This window comes from Simochromis diagramma, unplaced genomic scaffold (assembly GCF_900408965.1).
Source record: "Simochromis diagramma unplaced genomic scaffold, fSimDia1.1 OVJJ01000026.1, whole genome shotgun sequence".
Lineage (NCBI taxonomy): Eukaryota > Metazoa > Chordata > Actinopteri > Cichliformes > Cichlidae > Simochromis > Simochromis diagramma.
Window position 1 is genome coordinate 5,667,477 of NW_024386985.1, and position 23,886 is coordinate 5,691,362.

Below are 23,886 nucleotides of genomic sequence, written 5' to 3' on the forward strand. Positions count from 1 at the left end.
TCAGCAGGTTGTACTTGCTGTTATTGTTTCTCCTTTTTATACTCTCTGTAAAGAGAGCCCTTCCCCATCCACTTCCAGTGTAAATGATGAGTGAAATCCATATTCCTTGTCCCGTGCAAATGTATTCATCTGAAGTTAATATGAGTTTTCAATAATCTGATTTAGACGAGCAAAGAGGCCGTGTTCAAAAGATATTCGCTTGTTAGTGCAAAATTCCCTAGAAGATGAAATTTCCCACTGAAATGACGGGAATATCTGCATTTGGTTTAAATAACCTCAGCCTCATATTAACTCCAAATTAAGATTGAGCCAGGACTGCTGTGGATCATTAAACGCTGGCGGGAAGAATAACAGCAAGTGATATTTTCATGTTCATGTGGACGCCTGACTGATGTTTTAAGACAACTTTGTGAAGTTATCGTTAAGCAGGCGGCACAGAGGCTCAGTTTGAGTTATAGCTGTCTTTCCAATATTTGCACTGAGCTCTACTGATGCTCCTCTCCCACCTCTCCCCTCCTCCCCACCTCCTCCCCTGCTCCTCTTACCAGACGCTATGATAGTTTAGACTCGGCCACCAACGGGCGCAGTGATATCGACTCAGGCTCAGGGTCGAGCCGGCGCACCAGTCGTCAGTATTCTCTAGACAGTAGGCACTCGCTGTCCGATAGGTGGGTCTCTGTACCTCGTCTCTAACTTCTCCTCCTCTTCCTCTTCTTCTTCCTTCTGCTCCAGCCTGTGACTCCGTCTCGCTGTGACGTCAGTGGTGGACTTGTCCCGTCCTCCTCGCTCGCTGTGCTTGCATGCATGCGCTCTTACCCTATCTTTGTATATGTATATTCTGTATATTTTAGAGGAAACTACCGAACCTGCATCTATCCTTACTGTGTTCCTGTGAAGAATCACAAACGATCACGCTTGTCCCCTCAATCTTTAGAAGTTCTGTGCTGTGTCGTCTTTACATGTGTGGGTGAGCGATCGGCGGGATGCGTGCGTGTGGTGTTTCGTAACAGTCGGAGACAGAGAGGTTAATTGTCTGTTGGAGTTTGTAGAACTGCCCGTGTGAGTCTGTGTGAGCGTGCCCATCTGTTTTCATGACAGCTTGTTATTACAGCTTCACCCTGTATGTGAGACTTTAAGAAGGGCCCTGTCTTATTGTGGGTGTCCCATACTTGGTAATTATACACATTTAATTTCCACTTGTGAGACAGCAGGAGCCCGTCAGCCCAATAATGTGGCCGAGCAGAGAGGCCGAGACAGATTGCGTTCTTTTTCATCTTCATTTCATCATGTTTTGTTTTACATTCTTTGTGAAGAAAGAGGGCAGACATGTGTTTAGACTCACAAATTATGCAAGCATTTGTCACTGTCTGTGTTAGTCTTTGAGACGGAAGAGAGAGAGAGAGATTGCAGGATAGGTTATGAATAGGAAAACTGGGGGTTGTGATTGAGTATTTATTTGTCCATTCAGCCATACTTTTGTGTCCTTTACTGTTCGTGCACTATGCATTATTAAACCAGCAGGACTGTAATCAATAGAGCCGAAAACAATAAAGCCGGTGTTTGTGTGCGTCTGTCAGAGTGTTTAAGGAAATAATCTTTCTATGTGTCTCATATCTCTCGCTGATTCAGTCTAATGGCTTCATTTATCATTGTGAATTTATCTGCTTTTTTCCACCAGTCTGCTAAATTATCCTCAACCTCGTCAGGTTAACTTCTTTTGTTTTAAATTAAACAATTTAAACGTTTACTTTATGAAAAATGCATCGTTGTGTTTCTGCAATCTAGTGTGCTTTTGTATGCCGTGTGATTCTGTACAAATTTGTGTTTGAACTAACAATCATAGTAAGCATTCCTGTTACTAAACAGATGAGTCCCCTTGCAGTTGCATCACTAGTCCAAAGCCCATTCTGGGTGTGATTTAAAGTCACTCCTCTTCTCCTGGTGGTTAGCTCTCTCCCTTTCCGGTCCCAACACAAGCTCCTTTAGTATCTCTGTGACACCCAAACGTGGAAATAGATATAGTTTACCTAATAACCAAAGGCTTATCTAACACGTGTTTTCGTTTCCCCTGCCTTCAGTCCCACAGACAGTCGTTACGCTTCTTCGGGCGAGCTGAGTCGAGGCAGCTCGCAGCTCAGCGAGGAGTTCGTTCCCGAGGACGGTGAAAGCTTGAGAGGTTCGGAATTCTACGATGAGAACGACTCCTATCATTCCTGCCACTCTTCGGTCAGCTACGGCAAGGAAGATTCCCCAGGTTGGGATGGTGAGGATCACCAAGGCATCTACAGCGATGAGGGAGGCTACCTCAAAGATGGAGGGGAGGAGGGGGCTCTGTATGACGAAGAAGAGGGAGACATGTATGGGGAGGAGGGAGATTACAACTATGAGGAGGAAGAGGAGGAGATGTCATATAAGGAAGATGAAGAAATGTATCCACTGGATGGCACACTGAGTGAAGACCAGGAGCCTCCCTATACCCCCACACCCACAAGCACTGCCCCCACCGTGATGCCCCCTTCTGATGGTCTTTCCTCCACCAGGCCGCCGTTGGAGAAGCAGACGTCGCTGCATCAGCAGCGACTTGCCCAGGATCGGCCTCAGTCTCCCAGCACGGCTGCTGGCCTACCTCCGGTCTCACAGGACAGCACAATGGCCCCTTCTCTTGCAGATTCCACCAAGCCTCCCTTTGCACCCACACAGCAGGATCTCTTTGGCACAACTACAACTACACCCACCCCCACAACTACATCACAGGTTCCAGCTCCAGACAGCAAGCCTCTGGAGCCTGAGCCCAAATCTGAAGTGCCAAAGGAGGAACCTCAGCCCCCCGAGCTTCCTCCGGCAACAGAGAGTGTCCCTCTGGCTCTTGAACAGAAGAAAGAGGAGCCTCCTGTTGCAAGGTGAAGTTGCATATTGTTATAAAGGGAAAATGTCAAAATTACATATGTAGTTATGTATAGATGTACTTCAAGTTGCTATGACCTACACATGAAAACACCAGTAAAGGGACAAGGACGGGTCACTACTCTTTACTGACACCAACTCAGTATGTGTGGTCTCAGCTCCAAAGACACTTCCCTTTACATCCAATTTCACTAAAATTACCTACCAGCAAGTATTAGCCTAAACAACACCTGCACAAAATAATTAATTTTAAAGTTAACACTAACCAACCACTTACTATATGGAGATAAAATCACTTAAAATAATGTATTCACATACCAGGAAAAGCGTATTTTTAGAGAGACGCACTTTTTTATTATTTCAGACAAAATAAGAATAATAATAATTTTGTATTAAAGCCTATATACCAATCAGCATGCTTGTGGTTAACAGATGTTGCTCACCTCTTCATTTCACTGACTTAGCGTGCGGCAATTGTGAGCTGACTTCTTTCTCAAACCATATTTCAGCTTCCCAAAAAGGGAAATCATGGAGCCCGGTCCTGCCAGAGCTAAAGCCAACTGGCTTCGACTTTTCAGCAGAGTACGACTACAACTACAAGAGGTACTGCCAGGATGTGTCTGTGTGTGTTCAGTTTATTTGTATGGTCCTCTTGCTTGCAGTCACTGTCAGGTGAATCCCTTCATTGGCAGGAACGGATCTTAGAGTTCGGTTCTGTTGCTGCTCTGCTGATTGCCTTGTTGCATCAATCCCTGCATGTCCTGTTCTTACTCTGTATTTTTCCAGCTTTCGTTGACTAGTCTGTCATTTTTCCCAGTTTTTGGTCGCAGCTGTGGATTATATTGTCTCGTGTTTGATAGTTTCTGTTTACCCCCTGTATTGTTTTTGCCATTTCATTATTTTCTTTTCAGTTGTTTGCCATCCTCGTAGCGAATGCATGTAGTCCATTCTGATTACCCATGGCAGGAGCTGGCTCTCAGGTGGGTGTGCCCTGTAGTGTGTTAATAAATCTAATTTGTATCGTATGTATCTGTATGGCTCACAGATATTTATGATGAGCGCAAGACGCACATAGGAAGCTGTTGCAAGTCTGTTAAGCGTCCTTTCCAAAGCCTGGTGTTTGTATCAATCAGGGCTATTTCTGTGTATAGTGTGACGTTAGTATCAGTGCCGCATGTCATTGTTTGAAGAGGCAAGCGGACAAAGAACATGTCTTTCAATAATGGAGCAGATAGAATTAGAGAAATGATTACACGGATAGCCATCTGGCTGTAATCTTCTTCCACAAACACAGAACTCACTGCTGATGTCAATAATCCCCACACTCACTAAGAAATACACACAGTGTAGTTTTTTTCACTCTGTTGTAAATCATGACTTTGAGAACACCTGCAGTCATTGAGCGAACTACAAACTACAATTGGAACTACAGCGTTGTAGTTTTCTGGAAGGCTGCCTTTTCCCGGTTTTTCCATCTCATCTTTTCCTTCTCTTTCTCCACAGGCCCGAGGAGAAAGTGTTGGCATTGCCTCTCTGCTTTTGTCAGCAGGGTAAGTAACCATGAGGCTGACACCGCTGCAGCTATTGAAAATCTATAACTTACCGACCAAAAAGAAAGACCAGTGTCTCAGTGCATTTATTTTGTAACTTATTCACGGTGAAGGTTCTAGCTGCCAGCTGTTAGCTGAAAATATAGCCGATGTTTAAAGTATGTTTTCTCTCCAGGATGGGTGGTGCTCTGTATAGTATTGACAGCATGCCAGACCTCAGGAAGAGAAAAGCAATGCCTCTGGTCAGCGATCTGGTGAGTTTCTGCACTAATCTCTTTATGTTCCTGTGACTAAGTGTCTCACATTTCTCAGATCCATCTCACTTGGCTCAGCAGTCCGTGCTCTCATCCTTAAATGTTACTCCTGTTTTCTGTCTGATTCTCTACTATGTTTATTTTCACGATCTTTTCTAATATTCTACTATTTTTACTCCTGTTGTTCTCTGTCCTTTACTCCACTGCATCCATGCCGTTAAAGAAAATGCATTGCCCTGCTGTTAAAGTCTGACAGGGCATGAAGCAAGGCAGAGAGGCCAGCGGCAGAGGCCAGAGGTTTTCTCTGACTGACGCTGATGTCTGCTACATGCTGTCATATAACAGACCTTTATTACCCCACCATGCTATGATCCTTATGCCTTTTTGACACTATCTCATTACCAACACAACTCTGACAGACATTAATCTTTCGCAGACTTCTATTGTCACTTTTCTTAGAATGTAGACAGACGCACTCTGTATCTCCGTGTCATTCTAAGGAATGTGCGAATAAAAGAAAACCACAAGTGTATTCAGGTTTTGAGAGCACATTGGTTGTCACAGTTTGGGTTTTTTTATCATTTAATTATTATCACTCGCTTAATCCTAATTCACACAGAGCTAAAGACCAATCGGTGACTATCTGGCAGTGTTGGGAAGGTTACTTTTAAATCCACTACAGGTTACAGAATACATTCCCCAAAATGTATTTTGTAACATATTCCATTACGTTACTCAATGAGAGTAATGTAATGGAATACTTTGGATTACTTGATAGATTATCATGCTTTTTACAACTACATGAATGACTATTGCTGTGTGATTTATTACTTTTACTGAAGGTTACTCACCATAGCAATGCCAACTAGATTTTTAAATCTTAATATAAAAAGAGTAACAGTAAGGTGGATATTAGGTAAAGCTGCACTTTTTGCAGCGATCTCATATAGAAAACTATTCCGTGTGTATATAAAACAGGTCCGCAGCTCCCAACCGTAGTAAAGGGTCCTCTGGCTAATACGTCGGGTTCGTGTCGGGCTCGTAGCCGAAAACAAGCTTTACTTTGTTGTCTGGGTCAACTTTGCTAAAAACACGAACACAGTGTAGAGTCGAGTCTTAATAGCTTACTTACAACTGGGCTACGCTGCCCATGAGGCTACATTCTTTAGGGCTATGCCTGTAACACTCTACCTGTTGCCTTCATATTAAATCATTTTTTGAACAATAATTTTTAAAAATATTTCGTCACGTCATTATGTGGGCCGCAAGTAGAGGTGACATGGGCCGCGAGATTGAGACCCAGGAATTAGAGCCTCTTAATGCGTGTTTTGTTGGAGTTTTCGCCGGCGTGGAATTACCAAAAATAGAGAGGGGACAGCCTAACACAGGGGTAGGGAACGTTAGTCCTCGAGAGCCGGTGTCCTGCAGGTTTTAGATGTGTCCTTGATCCAACACAGCTGATTTAAATGGCTAAATTAGCTCCTCAACATGTCTTGATGTTCTCCAGAGGCCTGGTAACGAACTAATCATTTGATTCAGGTGTGGTGACCCAGGGTGAGATCTAAAACCCGCAGGACACCGGCCTAACATATGAAACAGGAAAAGACCGCCGTGTAATCCCTTTATTTCAACAAAGTAACTGTATTCTGAATACCACCTTTTTAAACGGTAACAGTAACAGATTACAGTTACTCGTATTTTGTATTTTAAATACGTAATGCCGGTACATGTATTCTGCTACTCCCCAACACTGCTATCTGGTAACCACGTGTAACCAAGTGTTTGCTGGAGGTAGCTTCCTGGCACCGGAGGAAAATGGTTGCATAGAGGGTGCTGCACCAAAAACCTCCCTGTGACTGCCACAGTCGACAGTGGGTTGCATCAAAGATGCTGACTTGTCTGCAAATACTTGGCAACTACCAGCTGGGCAGTGTTAAAATTGCCCAGCTAGGGTGATGCTAGCTCGAAACAGAAAGCATTCGCCTTAAAATTTCTGCCTCAGTGCTGCAGTCACATTTCAAAAGGCACAACTTTCACGTTAAAAGTAAGCGAGTGACTGCAGTAATCTGTTAGCAATCATAAGCATGGTCAGAGACATTGGGATCAGTTTAAGCGATTCAGCATCGATAAACAAAATAAGTTACATAATGCACATGATACATGCACAGCTATAGTTACAACTTAATACCATATTACCAAATAAAAGCATCATAAAGCAACGTTGAAATGTGTCTGAAAAACTGATCCTGCTGTTCTTAAATAAACAAGCTTAACTTTGCTTGTCATAAAGACTAAAAGTTAAGGCCTGACTAACCCTGTTAGGAGTTTCAACTGGTGGTTTCACACTTTGGTTTGACATCTTAAGCATAACATGCTATTGATAGCTGTAGATATGCTGGTTTGTCACCTCTTGACAGATCCATGCTAGCTGCTGTCTATAGCTTTTGTTTTCACAGCACAAGAGTGGTTACGTCTTCTCATCGAACTCACAGCAGGAAAGCCAATAAGCATATTTAGCATATGATATGTCAAATTGTTGCTTTGATGCCAAATCACATTGTGCACTGGGAGCTGAAATAATGCCGACTCTTAAATCAGCTGCCAGTCAAAGCTCAGTGCCACGCTCATAAACACCCACCATGCACTGACAGGCAGGTGCACCTCTTTCATCACTCTCATTTTTACACACACACACACACACACACACACACACACACACACACACACACACACACACACACACACACACACACACACACACACACACAAACAACTTGTCAGACTGTCTGCTATTGATTTATCAGAGTGGAACACTGCCTGAATGAGCAGCAACTAGTATTTCATTCAGAAATCTAATATTCAGGTGGAAATGCAGCAGAGATTTTCTGAAAAATCCCAGTCTCCCTTGATTCCCTAATCGCTTCATTGTTGCTTTTTCACAAAACTACCACATATGCATAAAAAGTGCATCCATTTCTCAGCCATTCTTGCAATTGTAATTCTCTGGGTAAACCTCTTTCTCCTCTGTTGCCTTTTTCTAATACATTTCTACCTTTTTTCTCCCAACTTCACTTCACTGCTACAGGCTATGGTGAGTAGCGCACCTTTTGTTTATGAAATATCTGCAGTTGGTTATGAAGATATACTCGTTTTCTGGTACCGACCAAAGTGGTCACTCCAAACAAAAATATGCAGCTGTAATCTCCTACTCTGAGATTTATCACGATTAAAGAAGATATTATACTGACCACCCTTCTTCCATCACACAGTCCTTGGTCCAGAACTCCAGGAAGGCGGGCATCACCTCAGCCCTGACATCAAGTACCCTACATAATGAAGAACTGGTCAGTCCACATTTATATTCTTTAATTAAATTATTTCAAATTCTGCTCATAAGCTTTAACTCTGCTGACCTTGGGCTTATCTTTCTTACAACTTGCAGAAGAGTCATGTCTATAAGAAGACCCTCCAGGCCCTCATATATCCTATTTCCTGCACCACCCCACACAACTTTGAGGTGTGGACAGCCACCACACCCACGTACTGCTATGAATGTGAGGGACTCCTCTGGGGTATTGCTCGCCAGGGCATGCGCTGTACTGAGTGTGGGGTGAAATGCCACGAGAAGTGCCAGGATCTACTCAACGCCGACTGTCTGCAAAGTAAGATGAACGCCGGGAGGCATCACTCCATTTCAGCCCCCAAAGCATTAATGAAGTGAAGTGACTAGTTTACAAACGTGACAATGAAATCTAAATTTAGCAGCTCATATGTGCAGCGGGTAAACACTCCCAGTCACTGCTGGCGCAAAAAGACGGTGTAAATTCAGATAAATACAACCAGTAACTCCGGCTGGCTTTTATAAATTATCATTTTTAATCGTTTCACTTTTTTTAAAGACATTATATTTATGAGTTTTTTAATACTGACAGGTTATCTTTTTTTCACTGGCCTTCCATCAGAGACCCGATGCCAACTTCAGCTATCAGTGAACAGATCAATTAGATGTTCAGCTGAATTTAGAAGAGGTAGAGTGGGTAATCCACTGTCTGGGAGGGCCACTGTTTGATTCCTTGGCTCTGAAGCGTCTTAACTAATTGCCCATATTGTCATAAATGCATCTGTCAGTGATATATGAAGTGTGTCAATGTGGTTTTAATGATTACAGACATGAGAGTGAGAAAGGATCGCAGAAAATACCCTTTTGCTGAGTTTCCGTTTTAGACTTTTTGCGGTGTCAGTTCTTTTTATTTATTTTTATTAATAATAGAAAACGATGTAGTCCATTTATTTCCTCTCCTGTCTATTTGTCAGTGCCAAGCACAGAGCCTTCCTCCGTCCTCCTTCTCTTCTTACTCCTACATTCCTATTTTCGTTGTTTTCATGAGACGATATTACAAACCATTTGTCTTTTCTTGTGATCCGCCTCGCTCTCTTTCTATCTTTTTCACTCAGCATTTTATAGCCCTGCAAAAGCATCCTCTTATATTTCATGAAATACACCAAAGTTGTTATTATAGTGTTATGATATTCGTTTGAAATCATCTGAAAAATTGTAGAAATTTATCCACCATGATTTCAGGATCAGTAAGCATGAGCTCACTTCTCATCTCACATGGCACCTTTTTCCGTTTTTGTTTACAAATCTGATTCTTTTACTTCTCAATTTTCTTGCCAACCAGGAGCGGCAGAGAAGAGCTCCAAGCACGGCGCCGAGGACCGAACTCAAAATATCATCATGGTTCTTAAGGATCGCATGAAGATCCGTGAGAGGAACAAACCAGAGATCTTTGAACTCATTCAGGAAGTGTTCACCGTCCCCAAGTCCACACATGTCACCCAGATGAAGCAGATCAAACAGAGCGTGCTCGATGGCACCTCTAAATGGTCGGCCAAGATCAGCATCACAGGTTTGTGTCTATAAAAAGAGACAAGCTGCTGTTTATATGCAGTGAGCACAGGTGGCGTCTGTGGGGCAGTAGCTCAGAAGGTCAGTTGAATTAAGAGGCATCTGTTTCCATCCAAACACACGCACGCACGCACGCACACGTATACATAAACCCAGCGGTCCCCAACCTTTTTTGCGCCACGGACCGGTTTATGCCCGACAATATTTTCACGGACCGGCCTTTAAGGTGTCACGGATAAATACAACAAAATAAAACTAGTACCGGTACCGAAAAAAAGAAGATTTATTCATAACACACGTGAAAAGACCCAAGAAAACAGAGTTAACGATAAAAATGATAATAAAATAACGCTGAAAACCGATAAAAACCATACATTTCACACCTGAGCCTCAACTCTCGCGGCCCGGTACCAAACGACTCACGGACCGGTACCGGTCCGAGGCCCCGGGGTTGGGGACCGCTGCATAAACCCACTGGCCTTACCAGCTTGGCTTTTTTTCCTTCTTCCTAGTGTTGTGTGCCCAGGGTCTACAAGCCAAGGATAAAACTGGTTCCAGTGATCCGTATGTAACCGTCCAGGTTGGAAAGACGAAAAAGAGGACCAAGACCATCTATGGCAACCTCAACCCCGTCTGGGAGGAGACATTTAATTTGTAAGTCATTGGCTTTTTTGTATGGTTACTGTTAATTAACCTCCTAAGAACCGAACTCTTTTAATTTCTCTTTGCTGTTTGTGCTGATTGGGACCTGATGACTGCAAAAACAAAGAATTCTGTGATTTTTTTTTTTTTTTTTTTTTTACTTGATTTTTGGTTCTGAGAAAAATGAGATCCACATATGAAGACATTAGTTTTAAATTTCGATAGAGCAGTGGCAGTATAATGTCCTTGTAAGTGAATCTCAGGCTCTTGTAGAGCAAAATTTAGTATTTTGGTCTAGACAACCCAAAATGTGATGTCCACATATGTGAACGCCAGATCCTAGGAGGTTAAATAAACAAGGTCTATTTTTAAGGCTGGTGATTTCTGTTTACGCTTGAAGAATATGATACGTACGAGTCACCCTAGTAATCTGCCCTTCTTGTCTAACTGCCAGTTTACCTAGTATATTTGGCTCACTCTCCGGTTTGGTCTTTGCAGTGAATGTCACAACTCTTCAGACCGCATCAAGGTGCGAGTGTGGGATGAAGATGATGACATTAAGTCTCGTGTGAAGCAGAAGTTCAAACGAGAGTCCGACGACTTCCTCGGTCAAACCATCATCGAGGTCCGCACTCTGAGCGGAGAGATGGACGTCTGGTATAATCTGGGTCAGTTGAATTGGCACGACTCCTCTTTCTCCGTACACTGCCCCGTTTAATATACTGGATCTCATCACCCATCATTTCTTTCCAACGCAGACCTGGTGACTGTGTTTCTGTGTGTTTTGCGCTCTTCACAGACAAACGTACTGACAAATCCGCTGTGTCTGGGGCCATCCGCATGCACATAAGTGTAGAGATCAAAGGCGAGGAAACGGTTGCTCCGTATCACGTTCAGTACACCTGTCTGCACGAGGTAAACTCGCTTTTTATCTGTGAGTGAACATGCATTTAAAGAGGGTGAATGCTTCTCAACCGCTTTGTTTTTATTTGTCAGATTATCCTTTGTCCGCCGTTTGTGCATCATAGACAAATATAGTTTTTTTCCACATAACGGGCTGCCTAAAAATGTCAACTAATTTTAGCAGGTAAGGCAATGACGTTCACACTGAAAAAGACTGTTTTCTGCACATAGTCGTGTCTGCGGTGTAAAGAGACAGACTGCAGCAGTCGTTTAAATGCGAGTCAAAATGAACCGCTTCTCTTTATTTGCTATGTGCTGACTGAAACCGTTACGCTAGGTTTACAGGAATCTTCGACAAACAAAATTAGCTTTTGTTAAAAGTGTGTAATGTTGTTTTCGCGGCCTGCGTTTATGAATATGTGTGTGTGAAGCTGTCTTAAATGAGCCAAGCTAAACTAGTTAATTTGCTTGACTGATGTTCACTTTCATAACTGACCCATTAAACTTGAGTTAGTACTCTGGATAAAGGTAAAGATAGAGGCATCACACACACGTTTCTGCTCTGGGTTCGTGCAGAAATTCTGCTGATTGATTGTAGACCAATCCCAACTTTGTATGGAGTCATTACTCAGTCCATTACTCACAACACATTAGCTGACCTTAACTGACAAATGGGCACTGTTACTGCCTCTCAAGTGCCCATAAACCCACTCAGAATATTTTACAGTGGTGTAAGGTTTTATGGATGAGACAGCACCTTGTGTTGGCCTCATAATGTGGGTTTATGGCTCTTTATGCAGCAGAGCCAACAGACACAACAGCTTGTGAGGTTATAGCGCGCTCTGTCTTAATGGCTGAACTGTTTACAAACGAGTGATAACTGTTTGAATTTTTTCAAGCCTTTTTTCTCTTTTATTTCACTCACGCCGCCTTCTGCTTTCTTTTCCTTAGAATCTCTTCCATTATGTGACGGACATCCAGAATAATGGTGTGGTGAAGATTCCTGATGCCAAAGGGGATGATGCATGGAAAGTGTACTTTGAGGAAACTCCCCAGGAAATCGTAGATGAGTTTGCCATGCGTTATGGAGTCGAGTCCATCTACCAGGCTATGACGTAGGTTCCCGGCTGACTGCCCGACTCCAGAACGTCACCGTTTATAAGAAAGACCCATGTGTTCAGGCGCATCGTAGATTGTTTAGATAAAAATCTAACATTTGCCTGTCCTCCTCTCATTTGCAGCCATTTTGCCTGCTTGTCATCTAAGTACATGTGCCCAGGTGTGCCTGCAGTGATGAGTACCCTGCTGGCAAACATCAATGCCTACTACGCCCACACCACCCAGGCAACCAACAATGTCTCTGCCTCTGACCGCTTTGCTGCTTCTAATTTTGGGGTGAGTCAACATTTAGCTGGTTCAATAAAGTTAGATGTCATACTTTTATTAATTAAATACTTTTATATACTAATTTTCCCCTAACTATCGCAATGGCATAGTTTCTCTGTTATTTCCCTTTGTCGTGTCCTCTTTATCTTCATTATGTTTAATCACAGAATCTATTAGCGCGTTTCTTTTATTACCCACAGAAAGAGCGATTTGTCAAGCTCCTCGATCAGCTTCATAACTCTCTGAGGATCGACCTGTCCATGTACCGGGTAAGTTACTCTTATATAATTTCTTCTGGCTTATAACTAATGATTCTCTGCGTCCTTGCACGTCTCTCTTTATCAGAAGCAATTTGAGGAGGCAAATGTGTTAATCAGATTGGCAGCTCATCGGAAACGTGCACAGACACGTTGGGGAAACCATGTACGCCCACACAGTCAGAACAGGGCTTGCTGCCAGTGAAGATTGACCATGCTGGATCGTGCCCACAGATGCAAAAAACTGGACAAGCACAGATGTGAATTCATGTACTGTGGCTCGCCGTTTCTGATTTCTTTCCTTTTTTTGGCCCGATTGCAGAACAACTTCCCGGCCAGCAGTCCTGAGAGACTGCAGGACCTCAAGTCCACAGTGGATCTGCTCACCAGTATAACCTTCTTCAGAATGAAGGTATAGTCTCTTTCTCTTCCATTTTTATCCTAAAGCTTGGTGCTGAGTTGGATTTAAGGCTTTTCTTCAGAAGCAGAAATGGAGAGAATTCTGCAAACCAACTCGGCTTTCTTCACATCGTCTATTTAAGCTGCAGAATATCCCATTTTTCCCCCTGACGTGTCAGTGCTGCTGCCCTGCATCACTGCCTGATCTTTCAACTCTCCCACCTCCCACATGAAGGCTCCAGGGAGATTTTTATTTTCACTACTCCAGTCTTCTATGTTGCATATTTGGGAGAGCACTGTTGCCAAACTTTAACTATATTCTGCAGCTGTAATAAATTCATCATTTCAAATGTGAGCTCAAATGAATGATCCAGTCACTGCATGTCTGATTTTTGTGCCTGCGTTTAGGTCCAAGAGCTCCAGTCGCCACCCAGAGCCAGTCAGGTAGTGAAGGACTGTGTCAAAGCCTGTCTCAACTCCACCTATGAATACATCTTTAATAACTGCCATGAGCTCTACAGTCGCGAGTATCAGGCAGACCCGGTAAGAAGCAGCAGTGATGGGCTGAATGTCTGCGTGTGTGTGTCAGTGAATGTTTTTCTTTTTCCATCTTTGTCAAAAAAAATCAACTTTGAATTGATGTTTTTTGGCATAAACATAATAAAGTACAATAAAGTAAAGCCTTGTTAGCACACCATGCATGCGTACATGTACTGGACTTCAGAACATACAGAATCAAACAGTTAGAAAAGTGCAGATGTTCAGGTGTGATGGTGATGGTATCTGCATTTGTTCATTTTTTATTTACTTAAAGGTACATCAACAGTCTTCTATAATTTGCTTACGGCAAATTATAGAAAAAAAAGTGCTGAATTATGATTTGTTTATTTGGTTTATTTGTTTAGTCCATTTTTTCCTTGGTTCATGTTTGGTTTTGGACAAACTTGATCTGTTTTTAGTTGATATCGTTCTGAGCTTCTGGTCGTTACCAAGCAAAACACATAAACTTGGTATATTTCATTCAGTGGCAAAAGGCATTGAGGTTTCCTTTTGAATTTTTGCTGTAGATTTCCAGTGACTGATGATCGTTTTGCTTACATTTAACTTCTGTCCGGTTCAGTTTCCCTTAAGCAAAATGCCGGGAATAATGACAGCCCAACCACAATCTCAGCGCCTTCACACCTGCACCATTAAGTCTGCTTAAATTGAATTCTGGTTCATTTTCCGTCTTGGTGCGGTTCGCTTCTGCAGACACGAGCAGGGTAATTGCACTTGCAGTGAATCTACCACAGACGCATTCGAGGAGGCGGTCTCGATCCAGTTCCAAATGAACTTCAGACTGATTCGTTTATGGTGGGAACATGATCTGACCCAACCACTGAATGTATGCTGGGCGTTTGCCTTCTGATAGCCAGGCATGCTTTGCTTCCTGGGATGTAGCAGAGTACCATAAGCCTGCAGAGTACACAAACTTTAAAGAATTGGAAGAAGTGACATTGCAAAGTTATCCTGCAGCTCAGAATACTGCGTCTTCTACCTGCTTTTGCTATTGTTCCTCTTGCACATCTGGCCAACAAGCAGACTGAACTTTCTCATGCGGTTTGTAGCGACACGTTTTGCTTCGTTTGGAGTTTTCTTTGTGTGAAAACAAAGTAAGATCAAACCAGGGGAAAAAGCTTAAAGTTTTAGAAACTCATCAGCTGATTGAATTACAGGTGGAAGTACAACTTTAGTGATCAAAATCAGCGGTTTTACCCAGAAGTCATCACTACAAAGAGAATAATATTTACATTTTTACATTTCTAATACAAAAAGGATTTCAGTTTTGTCCTCATTCCATATGTAGACACTTGTGTGCATGTTGTAGGTTTGTATGTGTGTGTGTGTGTGTGTGTGTGTGCGCGGTAAGTCCGTGTCTTAGTCTGGTGAAGCCAGGCTCTTCCATCCGTCACTCCTGTAGCCGATTCCAACAGCGATTTCTAGAACTTGCTTTGAGCCCTCATTAAAGCACCAAGCCCAATTCTGACTTCCCCGTGAATTTCAAATAAGCATTTTTTCTCTTTGAATAAAACATTTCGTCCTGAGGGACTTTGCTATATTTTGTTGAAATCTCTGCAAGATCATTCTTCACTCTTCAAACCCTGCAGCAGCCAGCTCAGTGTTTTGTTTTGTTTTTTCTCAGCACATCTTCAGCTGTTTCAAAGAAGTCGACCAGACAGTTGACATTCGCAGTCTGTTTAAAGCTGTTTGAGCAGCAAGTGTTTAATATGTTTGAGTTGTTGAGTTAACAACGCAGTCGAGATTTCCCTCCAAAAACGTCTCCCCGTTGCAGACGACGGAAATATTATTGGTAAAATTCACATTAAGATTACACAATTACACGACTCTGCACATCCTGTTGTACGGCTTTAAAAACCGTTTCACTGATCAAAATTCACTTATGTGCAGATTTTTCAGCCAAAAGGGGCAATAATAGCAGGTAAACCTCAGAAAGCCATTGTCATGAGTCATTATAACGCCACTCATGTTGTTGCTTTCCCAGGCCAAGCAGGGTGCTGTGCCCCCAGAGGAGCAAGGACCCAGCATCAAAAACCTCGACTTCTGGTCCAAGTTTATCACACTTATCGTCTCAATCATTGAGGAAGACAAGAACTCTTACACTCCTTGCCTAAATCAGTATGTCTCTAAGTTTTCTACACGACCGTTCTACCTTTGTATTTGCTTTGTTTCCTTGTACAAATTAAAACAGAATGGGTTTAATGACATTTTAATGTTATGTAGTTATCCACAGTTTCTCATAGTGCCATTAAAACTGCACTCTGAGGCTCTCGTCAGCTTTCCTGGTTACATGTTCTCCTTCTGCATCCAGATTCCCTCAGGAGCTCAATGTGGGTAAAATCAGCGCGGAAGTTATGTGGAACTTATTTGCTCAGGATATGAAGTATGCAATGGAAGGTGAGTAAAAACCGATAATACAGTTAGTATTGTGCTGTAGTCTTAAAAGTAGCGAGCATACAAAAACACAGAAAAGAAAAGAATCCAGTTAATATTCAGAGAATTTAATTAAACGTCTGTGCTTTTGTTTAACTATCGGCTGCTGGTAGTTCAGCTCACTGGTTATTGGCCATAGCTGGACTCCCACTCAGTATATACAAATGGATATTAAAAAGCCACCTATTATATTAAACTCTCTTGAATGTTACAGTCATACAAACATTATACGCAAGTTTTGTTTTTGTATTAGCAATAAAATGATCCAGTTATTCTACTCGTGGCTATCTACATCCTCCAAAAACAAAAAAACATTTTAATCATTAAAACACATACGCCCACACACACACACACACACACACACACACACACACACACACACACACACACACACACACACACACACACACTGAATGTGTGCTCCATGACAAGCAGCTGTTCTTGCTGACTAACTGCCTGCCTGATTTAAATCTTCCAGTACCGCTGCTGAGAGCAAACATCTCATTTTTTCAAACAATGAAGCAAAATATATTAATTTTGGTAGATCTTGTGATATGCATATTCTGATTTCTAGCATGCATATTTTTTATCTGATATTTTAAAAAAGTATTTATGCATAAAAATAAAGTTTCTGATAAGAAAAAAAGAGGATTTGGCTCTATCCAAGCATGACTGGAATCATGTTTGTGTATTTTAAAACTATTTATTCTATAAAATGATCTGTAAAGTGTCAGTTTTTCAGTTTCTCTGTGCATAACAGACCTGCAGGAAATGCTGGCCGCCTAAACAGTCCTGGAAATATGTGTTTTCTCCTTTTCACAGAGCATGAAAAAAACCGCCTGTGCAAGAGTGCAGATTACATGAACCTGCACTTCAAGGTCAAGTGGCTGTACAACGAGTACTGCAAGGACCTGCCCTTCTTCAAGAGCAGAGTGCCTGAATATCCTGCGTGAGTAGCATCTTGTTTTGTAGAAACAGACGCATCCGGTGAAAAAGAATTATAGAATATATTTTTGAAATGCTCGAATTTAGTTTGCAAATATCTAAATTGTTGCTCCCCGTAGGTGGTTTGAGCCATTTGTCATCCAGTGGCTGGATGAAAACGAAGAAGTGTCTCGTGACTTTCTGCACGGTGCTTTGGAAAGAGACAAAAAAGATGGGGTAAACGTTTCCAGCTCCCTTCCTCCTTATCTCTCCTTCAGCCCTCTTGAAGCGCTGAGTCGCTGTTGTTATTCAAGCAGAATTATTGTAATCCATCCTTTGTACTTCCTCTGTCACACTCAGAGTTATCATCCAAAGTTTCTTCCCCACTCCCGCCCCGCCTCCCACACGTTCTCCTGTCTCCCCTGCATTCTTCAAAGACTAAAATAGAAAGCATGGACTCAGCAGTGCAGATTCTTGGGAAGTTTTCAAAAAGAGTGCCCGTGACTTGCATACGCTTAAAGCCAAAGATGATTCTGTTACAGCAGGACATTGTAAATTAATGGCCTTATTCCAAAGGTTTGACTGCAGAAAAGCTGTCCTCAACTCATTACCCTGACTCCCTGGAGTAGCACCTACTCACCTCTAGCCAATTAAGGACCAGGCGGTAACCAGCAGCCAATTACAAGGAGACAGACAGGAGCTCCCACCTGTCACTGGATGGCTGTCTAACTGTCTGTACGGCTGGCTCTGAGAGGTCAGAGTCTCTGTACAGGCAGTGAAATATATCAAAGGTCCAGTTTAATAAAGCATCTAATGGTCTGTCTGTATGGTCTTAGACGGGCACACAATCTCACCTGCAACCTTACTCATCCCCTTCTTGTGACTTTTTCTCCTTTAATTTTCCCCAGTTTTTAATCTTCCCGCGTATCTTTTCTGCCCTGCAGTTCCAGGTCACATCGGAGCATGCTCTGTTCTCCTGTTCGGTTGTGGATGTCTTTTCCCAGCTCAACCAGAGCTTTGAGATCATCAGGAAGTTAGAGTGCCCAGATCCGCAGATTGTAGGACACTACATGAAGCGCTTCGCCAAGGTAGGTGCAGTGAAAATGTCATTTGCAGGTTACAAAATAAAAATGCAAGACCGAGGTCTTCAATTTTTTTTCTGTACAAGTTACAACATTTTTTTATAATAACAGTAATAATAATAAGAACTTGGATTTGTATAGCGCCCTTTAAGAAACCCAAGGACACTTTACACAAGAGCAGAAAAAAAATATTTCCTTTGTTGTTTTCTTCTCCAGACCATCAGCAATGTGCTTCTGTCCTATGCTGACATCATTTCAAAGCTGTTTGCCAACTATGTCACCATGGAGAAAGTGGTGAGTGGCCAAAAACATAATGACCCAATGTGGTTTTTCCACAGATGGTCTGATTTTATTCTGTTTGCCAAAAACCGAAAGCCAACTTTTGGAATAAACATAAAAACATGCGCATGTGTCCGCTTCTTTTTAGCCCTGCATCCTGATCAACAACATCCAGCAGCTGAGGGTGCAGCTGGAGAAGATGTTTGAAGCCATGGGTGGAAAAGATGTGAGCAACTCTTCTCCACTCGCAAACAGCCAAAACTTAGACTGTTTAATTATTCAGACATAGTTCCTAATGCTAGTATATCAGCCATGTGTTATTATTATCCTATCACACAGCCGCCAGTCAACCCAAACAGCTGAGTGAGTTTGTGTGTTTTTATTGTGGCATTTTAGCTGTGTGTTGAAGCTAGTGATATCCTGAAAGACCTGCAAGTCAAACTCAACAATGTCATGGATGATCTCAGCAGGGTCTTTGCTGTCAGGTGGGAACACGCTCACACATATTCATATGCAAATGAACGCTACAGATGCAGTCTCTTAAACCTTCTCCCTTTCATCCTCTGTAGTTTCCAGCCTCATATTGAGGAAAATGTTAAGCAGATGGGAGACATCTTGGCTCAGGTTAAAGGAACCTCAAATGTGGGAAATGCCAGCAGCGTGGCCCAGGACGCTGACAATGTCCTGCAGCCAATCATGGAGTTCCTGGACAGCAAGTGAGCCAATCTTTAGCTTAAAATGATTCCCTATTTGGAAGCAAGTTTCTTCTGACTGACTGCCTGATTGACTTGCAGATAGAAGGTTTGAACAGTAGGTGGGTAGGGTAACGATGCTCGTGGCTAGAGCTGGAGATATTCCTGCACAATAACATAATCAAGATGAAAGAGTAGAGAAAAAAAAAGACCTTTAAAACACTCTGGAGACTGAGCTTTCATCTTTCAGGGATTACCAGTGAATACACTGATGTGATTGTTTGAATCTTTGGCTTTGTTGGTTGTGGTTATACGATATATGGATAAAATTATTAGTCCGCATCCTTTAATCTTTGAATTTGGGTGTTTTCAGTCCCATTCCCACAGGTGTACAGTGTACAATCCATCGCCTAGCCGTGCACGCTGTCTTTACAAACATTTATGAATTAACGGTTTCTAAAGAGTTCACTGAATTTAACTGTGGTGCAATAATAGGATGCCACAACCACCCTTGTTTTTGTAGGAATGACTTGGAAACGTCCATGACTTTATTTGCTTGTGAATGAATGAAAAATATTGAAATTTCCCCAAATTTTCTGCTTTTCTGAGCGTTTTTCCCCTCATGAAGGTATTTCTCTTTTTCACATTACCTCTTTTTCTTTTGATGATCCGATTTTTCTTCCGGTAGACTGTGTTTTTTCCCCTCTGCTGCTTAATACTTACGTCTCCTTCTTACTTGTGTCTCTCCCTCCTCCTGCCAGCCTGACTTTGTTTGCTAAGATCTGTGAAAAGACTGTGCTGAAACGTGTGTTGAAGGAACTGTGGAAGCTGGTGATGAACACCATGGAGAAGACCATCGTTCTGCCACCGCTCACAGACCAAACGGTAAGAGCGCATAGAAGTATAAATGCACAAAAGAACATACAAACATACAAAATAGACATATTTAGAGATGTTTTCTTGGCTAATTTGTGTAGACGAAAGAGACATGTACACATATCCATCGCTATCATCTCTTTACAAAATGTTTAATGATTATTTGAAGTCCATGCGGATGTTTATAGCAACATAAATGAAGATATTACATGTTCATATGGTGACCCCTGCAGTATATAAGGCCTACACGTGCACAAGTACGTTCTACTTACACCTGTTACTGCCAAGGCAACATCAAAGGACAGAAAGAAAGAAGAAGGAGGTGGAGAACGAGAGAAGGGAAAACAAATGCAGACATTTTGTGTGTGTTGCAATCCAACATGGCCCATGCCTAAGCAAAAGATCAAACAGTTTTTGCATCACATCTACATCCTACCCTCTGCTCACCCCCCCTACACGCAGTATATGCAGCATTGCCCTGCAGGTGCCTTCGTTCATCCAAACAATCCAGACGAAACCCTTAAAAAGAAAAAGAAAAAAAAGGACTGCACCATATCATTCCTGCACCAGCTCATGGCTGCTCTCCAGTATGTCAGTTGTTTGGAGAGATTCCTGATTTATGAGTAACTCACATCAGAGTTGCAGAAAAATGTTAGCCTAAAGGATCCGACCCACTTCTGAAAAGAATGATACATTTTGGAAAGCAGCCGCTCTTCTTTTGTTTGTTTTTGGTATATGTGTTATTTCTGTTTGGTTATTAACTAAAGAGCCTCATATCACTGATAATAAAGTGATAATCTGTGGTTACTGTGACCTTCAGTCACAGGACGCAGAGTTTAATGTGCGCCAAAGCTGCACGATCACACCCACAGCGACACTCTTCATGTGAAGCTGCTGAAAGTTAAACCTCGTATTTGCTTTATGAGCAAAGAGTTGATGCTGTAACGAGTTAGCTTAGGTGTTATGGCTGCCTGCTCAGTTCTCTACCTGTGCTTAGTCCAGGCTCTAAACAGGTGTCAGTTGCTCCACGTCCCTCCAGGCCTGGGGCCCAAACTTGTGATTTTGATTGATGTGGGGCTCTTTGCAGCTTGACTGACCCTTCTCTCTGGTTGTTGTTGTTGTGATTACTATTACATCCTGCTCCCACCGCTCTCCCTCCACAGATGATTGTAAGTACAGCACTCCTGTGTGTTTGTCTGTCTGTCAGTCCACGGTGGTCAATTTCTCTGCTATATGTGGCTGCGATCTTCCCCTGTTTTTACCCCACATCACACCGTCTGCCTTCTCACGACCTCACCTCTTTGATCTGTCTCATGTCTCCTCTTTTCTCTTCTCTCCTCCAAGTCTGTCTCTCGTTTGAGAAGACAGGAGCATGGTGCATTCCTAACTAGTTCTAATAGGTCCCACCCCACCCCTCAGCAATCTTCACCGATTAGCCCCCTCTCCCTTTTCTGCTGTCTCTTCTTCATGAACGCTCTCCTCAAACAGGAAATGGTACTCCTCTCCTCTGTTGTGCCTGGGTTTGGCTTGTTTCTTCTCATGCATTGCGCCCTTTTATGGGGACCCCGGTGAGGTGACTGATCTCTCGGTAGCTTGGTATCTACTGTCCCGACCAAACTCCAGCACCCCTTTTCCGCCCTTTCCAATCCTCTCACCCCACTGTCCCCACCTTTCCTACCTGTTTGAACTGTGTCCTGCCTTCCTACCCCCTACTGTGGGTTTGTTGCTTGCATCTGATCTATTTCAACACTGCAGTCTTCTCTCAGTATCCTGTACGACACTGTAGTGCACTGTATGTCTCTGCGGACCTGTCCTGTTGGTCTCTTCTGGTTTGGTTTCGTGTTCTGTTGTTGCTATAATTACTGTCATTGTGTTTTTATAAATAGTCTCGATGCTTTTTCTTGGGTTTAGGTTGTGCAAACGAGGTACACGGTTTGTTTTCTTAATGTCTTAGGACCAAATATTTCACTTTCTGATGCTGACAGCCTAAAGATGTATGAAAACATTTACTTTAATGTCAAGTTATTCATTCTGATCTCTGGTAACTTCCAATAAATTATTTAAGAGAAGCTGGTTTAACATCATAAAGATGCAGACTCTAAAATTGTTCTTTGGATGGAAGTTACTGCACAGAGCTTTAATGCTGCATAATTATTGAAAATATTATCTTTCAGTGATTCCACTAAGAAACTGGTAAAACTATCGGCCTGCCATCACACCTAAAACTCACTAGCACCATCCTGTTTAATTTGTGCATAAATCTAAATATTGTAAAACGATTTCTTTCATGATAACCCCAATTTTAGTCTGTGACTTTGTTCACGTGACTGAGCGCCCTGTATTTTTCATGCAGGTAAAATGTTCATGCGCTGTGATTGATAGCCAGAAAATGAATTTCTTATTGAGCATTTTAAAGAGAGTATGCATATGTTTCCCCTAGGTAAAATTTTTATTTTAACTTTGACCAAGATGTTATATTACATTTCTTTAATGGAAACTATTACGTGCTAAGATACATTTAGATTTTTCCTTTTTTCATGCTTCCTGGCACTGTTTTTGCTTTGGATTGCATGCAAACAGGTTACGAGTGGCCTGGCTGAAATATCAGACCACATGCAAACAATATCTCTGCAATGATCATAAGTGAACAGAGTGCAGTCAAAGCATTTACTCTCATAATGTTGGATTGGCAATCGATCAAAAAAAGAAATAAACTGAAAAAACTGACGAGGGTTTTTCCAACATTCGTTAACATTTTTAAAGCAACGTCTGAGCTTTTGATTGCACGCTCTTATGCAGCCAGTGAGCGTGAAGTCAGACAGCAGGGACTGGCCACTGCTTGAAGTATTAACCACATGCTCTCTTTCCAGGGGAGGCTGAAGAGTGCTTCTCACAGCGATGTAAGGACTAAACCCCTTCAGATCAATGTGTCTTGTCTCTCTCCTCCACGTCTTCTCTCCATGTCTATGTCTCTCTCCCTCAGCTCCCAGTCAAACAAAGCAGTGGAAATATTGTTTTTTTTCACTATCTACATAGTGCTTTTTATAGTGTGCTGTAAACATACCTCTATTGGATGTAGACATTTGTGACTTAAACACAGAAAGTCAGTGTGTTCAGCAGTCACTTAATTTGACTCAGACCTGGCTGGCTATGTGCAAAAAAACAAAAAGACAACAGAGTGTGGTTTAGCTTCACAGCCAAATCAAAGGGAAGCCAAGCTTGCAGGGTAAAAAAGTATATTCATCACAGCAGCCCCTGCAACCAAAGGCACATCTATCTGCACGACTTCTGACAGTTTAGCATAGAGTAGCAGTGGAGGGATGCTAGATTATTCTTCCCTGTTGCTTCCCCACAGTTTCAGAAGTGCACTCTGTTATTTGCTAATAAAGCTCTTCCTGAAACTTTTCTGCTATTCTTTTTTTATTGCATTATTTGAAAGAATACAAAACTACAGTTGGTTTTGGTAAACTTTCAAAATTTTAACCACAGTCAGCAGTACTTAGGATACATCTTCTTACAAGAGTACTGCATTAGGCTGGACCAATAAATACCAGCACACACCACGGTGAAGCTTTATAGCTGCTAAATGTGTGTGTGTGTGTGTGTGTGTGAGAGAGGGAGAGTGAGTGTGTCTGTGTGCATTTGAGTGCACAAATATGTCTATTTTCCTGCCCTTACTACGAGCTGAACCACTTTCCCTTCTCCTTGTAGTGTTTGTGTGTAATGTTTTGGAATGATTAAAAGACAGATAAGTGTGATAACAGCACTTGAAGGAAAATGGACCGTGACACCTGTAAAGCGGTTCAGAGTGACTGTTTATGAATGTGTGTGTCAGAAA

The 23,886-nt window shown here is 42.3% G+C and overlaps 1 protein-coding gene across 11 annotated transcripts in view; it reads left to right on the top strand.

The window, feature by feature from the left end:
- Positions 1-23,886, top strand: part of unc13a (unc-13 homolog A (C. elegans)) — a 44,090-nt gene that overhangs the window by 11,946 nt on the left and 8,258 nt on the right. For 2 of the 11 annotated variants that reach the window (XM_040039889.1, XM_040039893.1), the window contains exons 10-37: positions 549-668; positions 2,079-2,900; positions 3,414-3,507; positions 4,408-4,454; positions 4,630-4,708; positions 7,794-7,799; positions 7,978-8,052; positions 8,151-8,370; positions 9,391-9,618; positions 10,130-10,271; positions 10,758-10,927; positions 11,059-11,174; positions 12,114-12,277; positions 12,404-12,557; positions 12,749-12,817; positions 13,128-13,217; positions 13,613-13,747; positions 15,747-15,880; positions 16,074-16,159; positions 17,018-17,144; positions 17,260-17,356; positions 18,064-18,207; positions 18,418-18,495; positions 18,629-18,706; positions 18,877-19,196; positions 19,934-20,057; positions 21,212-21,217; positions 22,919-22,948. In XM_040039889.1, coding sequence (XP_039895823.1) covers positions 549-668; positions 2,079-2,900; positions 3,414-3,507; positions 4,408-4,454; positions 4,630-4,708; positions 7,794-7,799; positions 7,978-8,052; positions 8,151-8,370; positions 9,391-9,618; positions 10,130-10,271; positions 10,758-10,927; positions 11,059-11,174; positions 12,114-12,277; positions 12,404-12,557; positions 12,749-12,817; positions 13,128-13,217; positions 13,613-13,747; positions 15,747-15,880; positions 16,074-16,159; positions 17,018-17,144; positions 17,260-17,356; positions 18,064-18,207; positions 18,418-18,495; positions 18,629-18,706; positions 18,877-19,196; positions 19,934-20,057; positions 21,212-21,217; positions 22,919-22,948 — 3,955 coding nt within the window. The remainder of the gene's footprint in view (positions 1-548; positions 669-2,078; positions 2,901-3,413; positions 3,508-4,407; positions 4,455-4,629; positions 4,709-7,793; positions 7,800-7,977; positions 8,053-8,150; positions 8,371-9,390; positions 9,619-10,129; positions 10,272-10,757; positions 10,928-11,058; positions 11,175-12,113; positions 12,278-12,403; positions 12,558-12,748; positions 12,818-13,127; positions 13,218-13,612; positions 13,748-15,746; positions 15,881-16,073; positions 16,160-17,017; positions 17,145-17,259; positions 17,357-18,063; positions 18,208-18,417; positions 18,496-18,628; positions 18,707-18,876; positions 19,197-19,933; positions 20,058-21,211; positions 21,218-22,918; positions 22,949-23,886) is intronic. The other 9 variants (XM_040039896.1, XM_040039898.1, XM_040039894.1 and 6 more) reach the window with 8 other exon arrangements.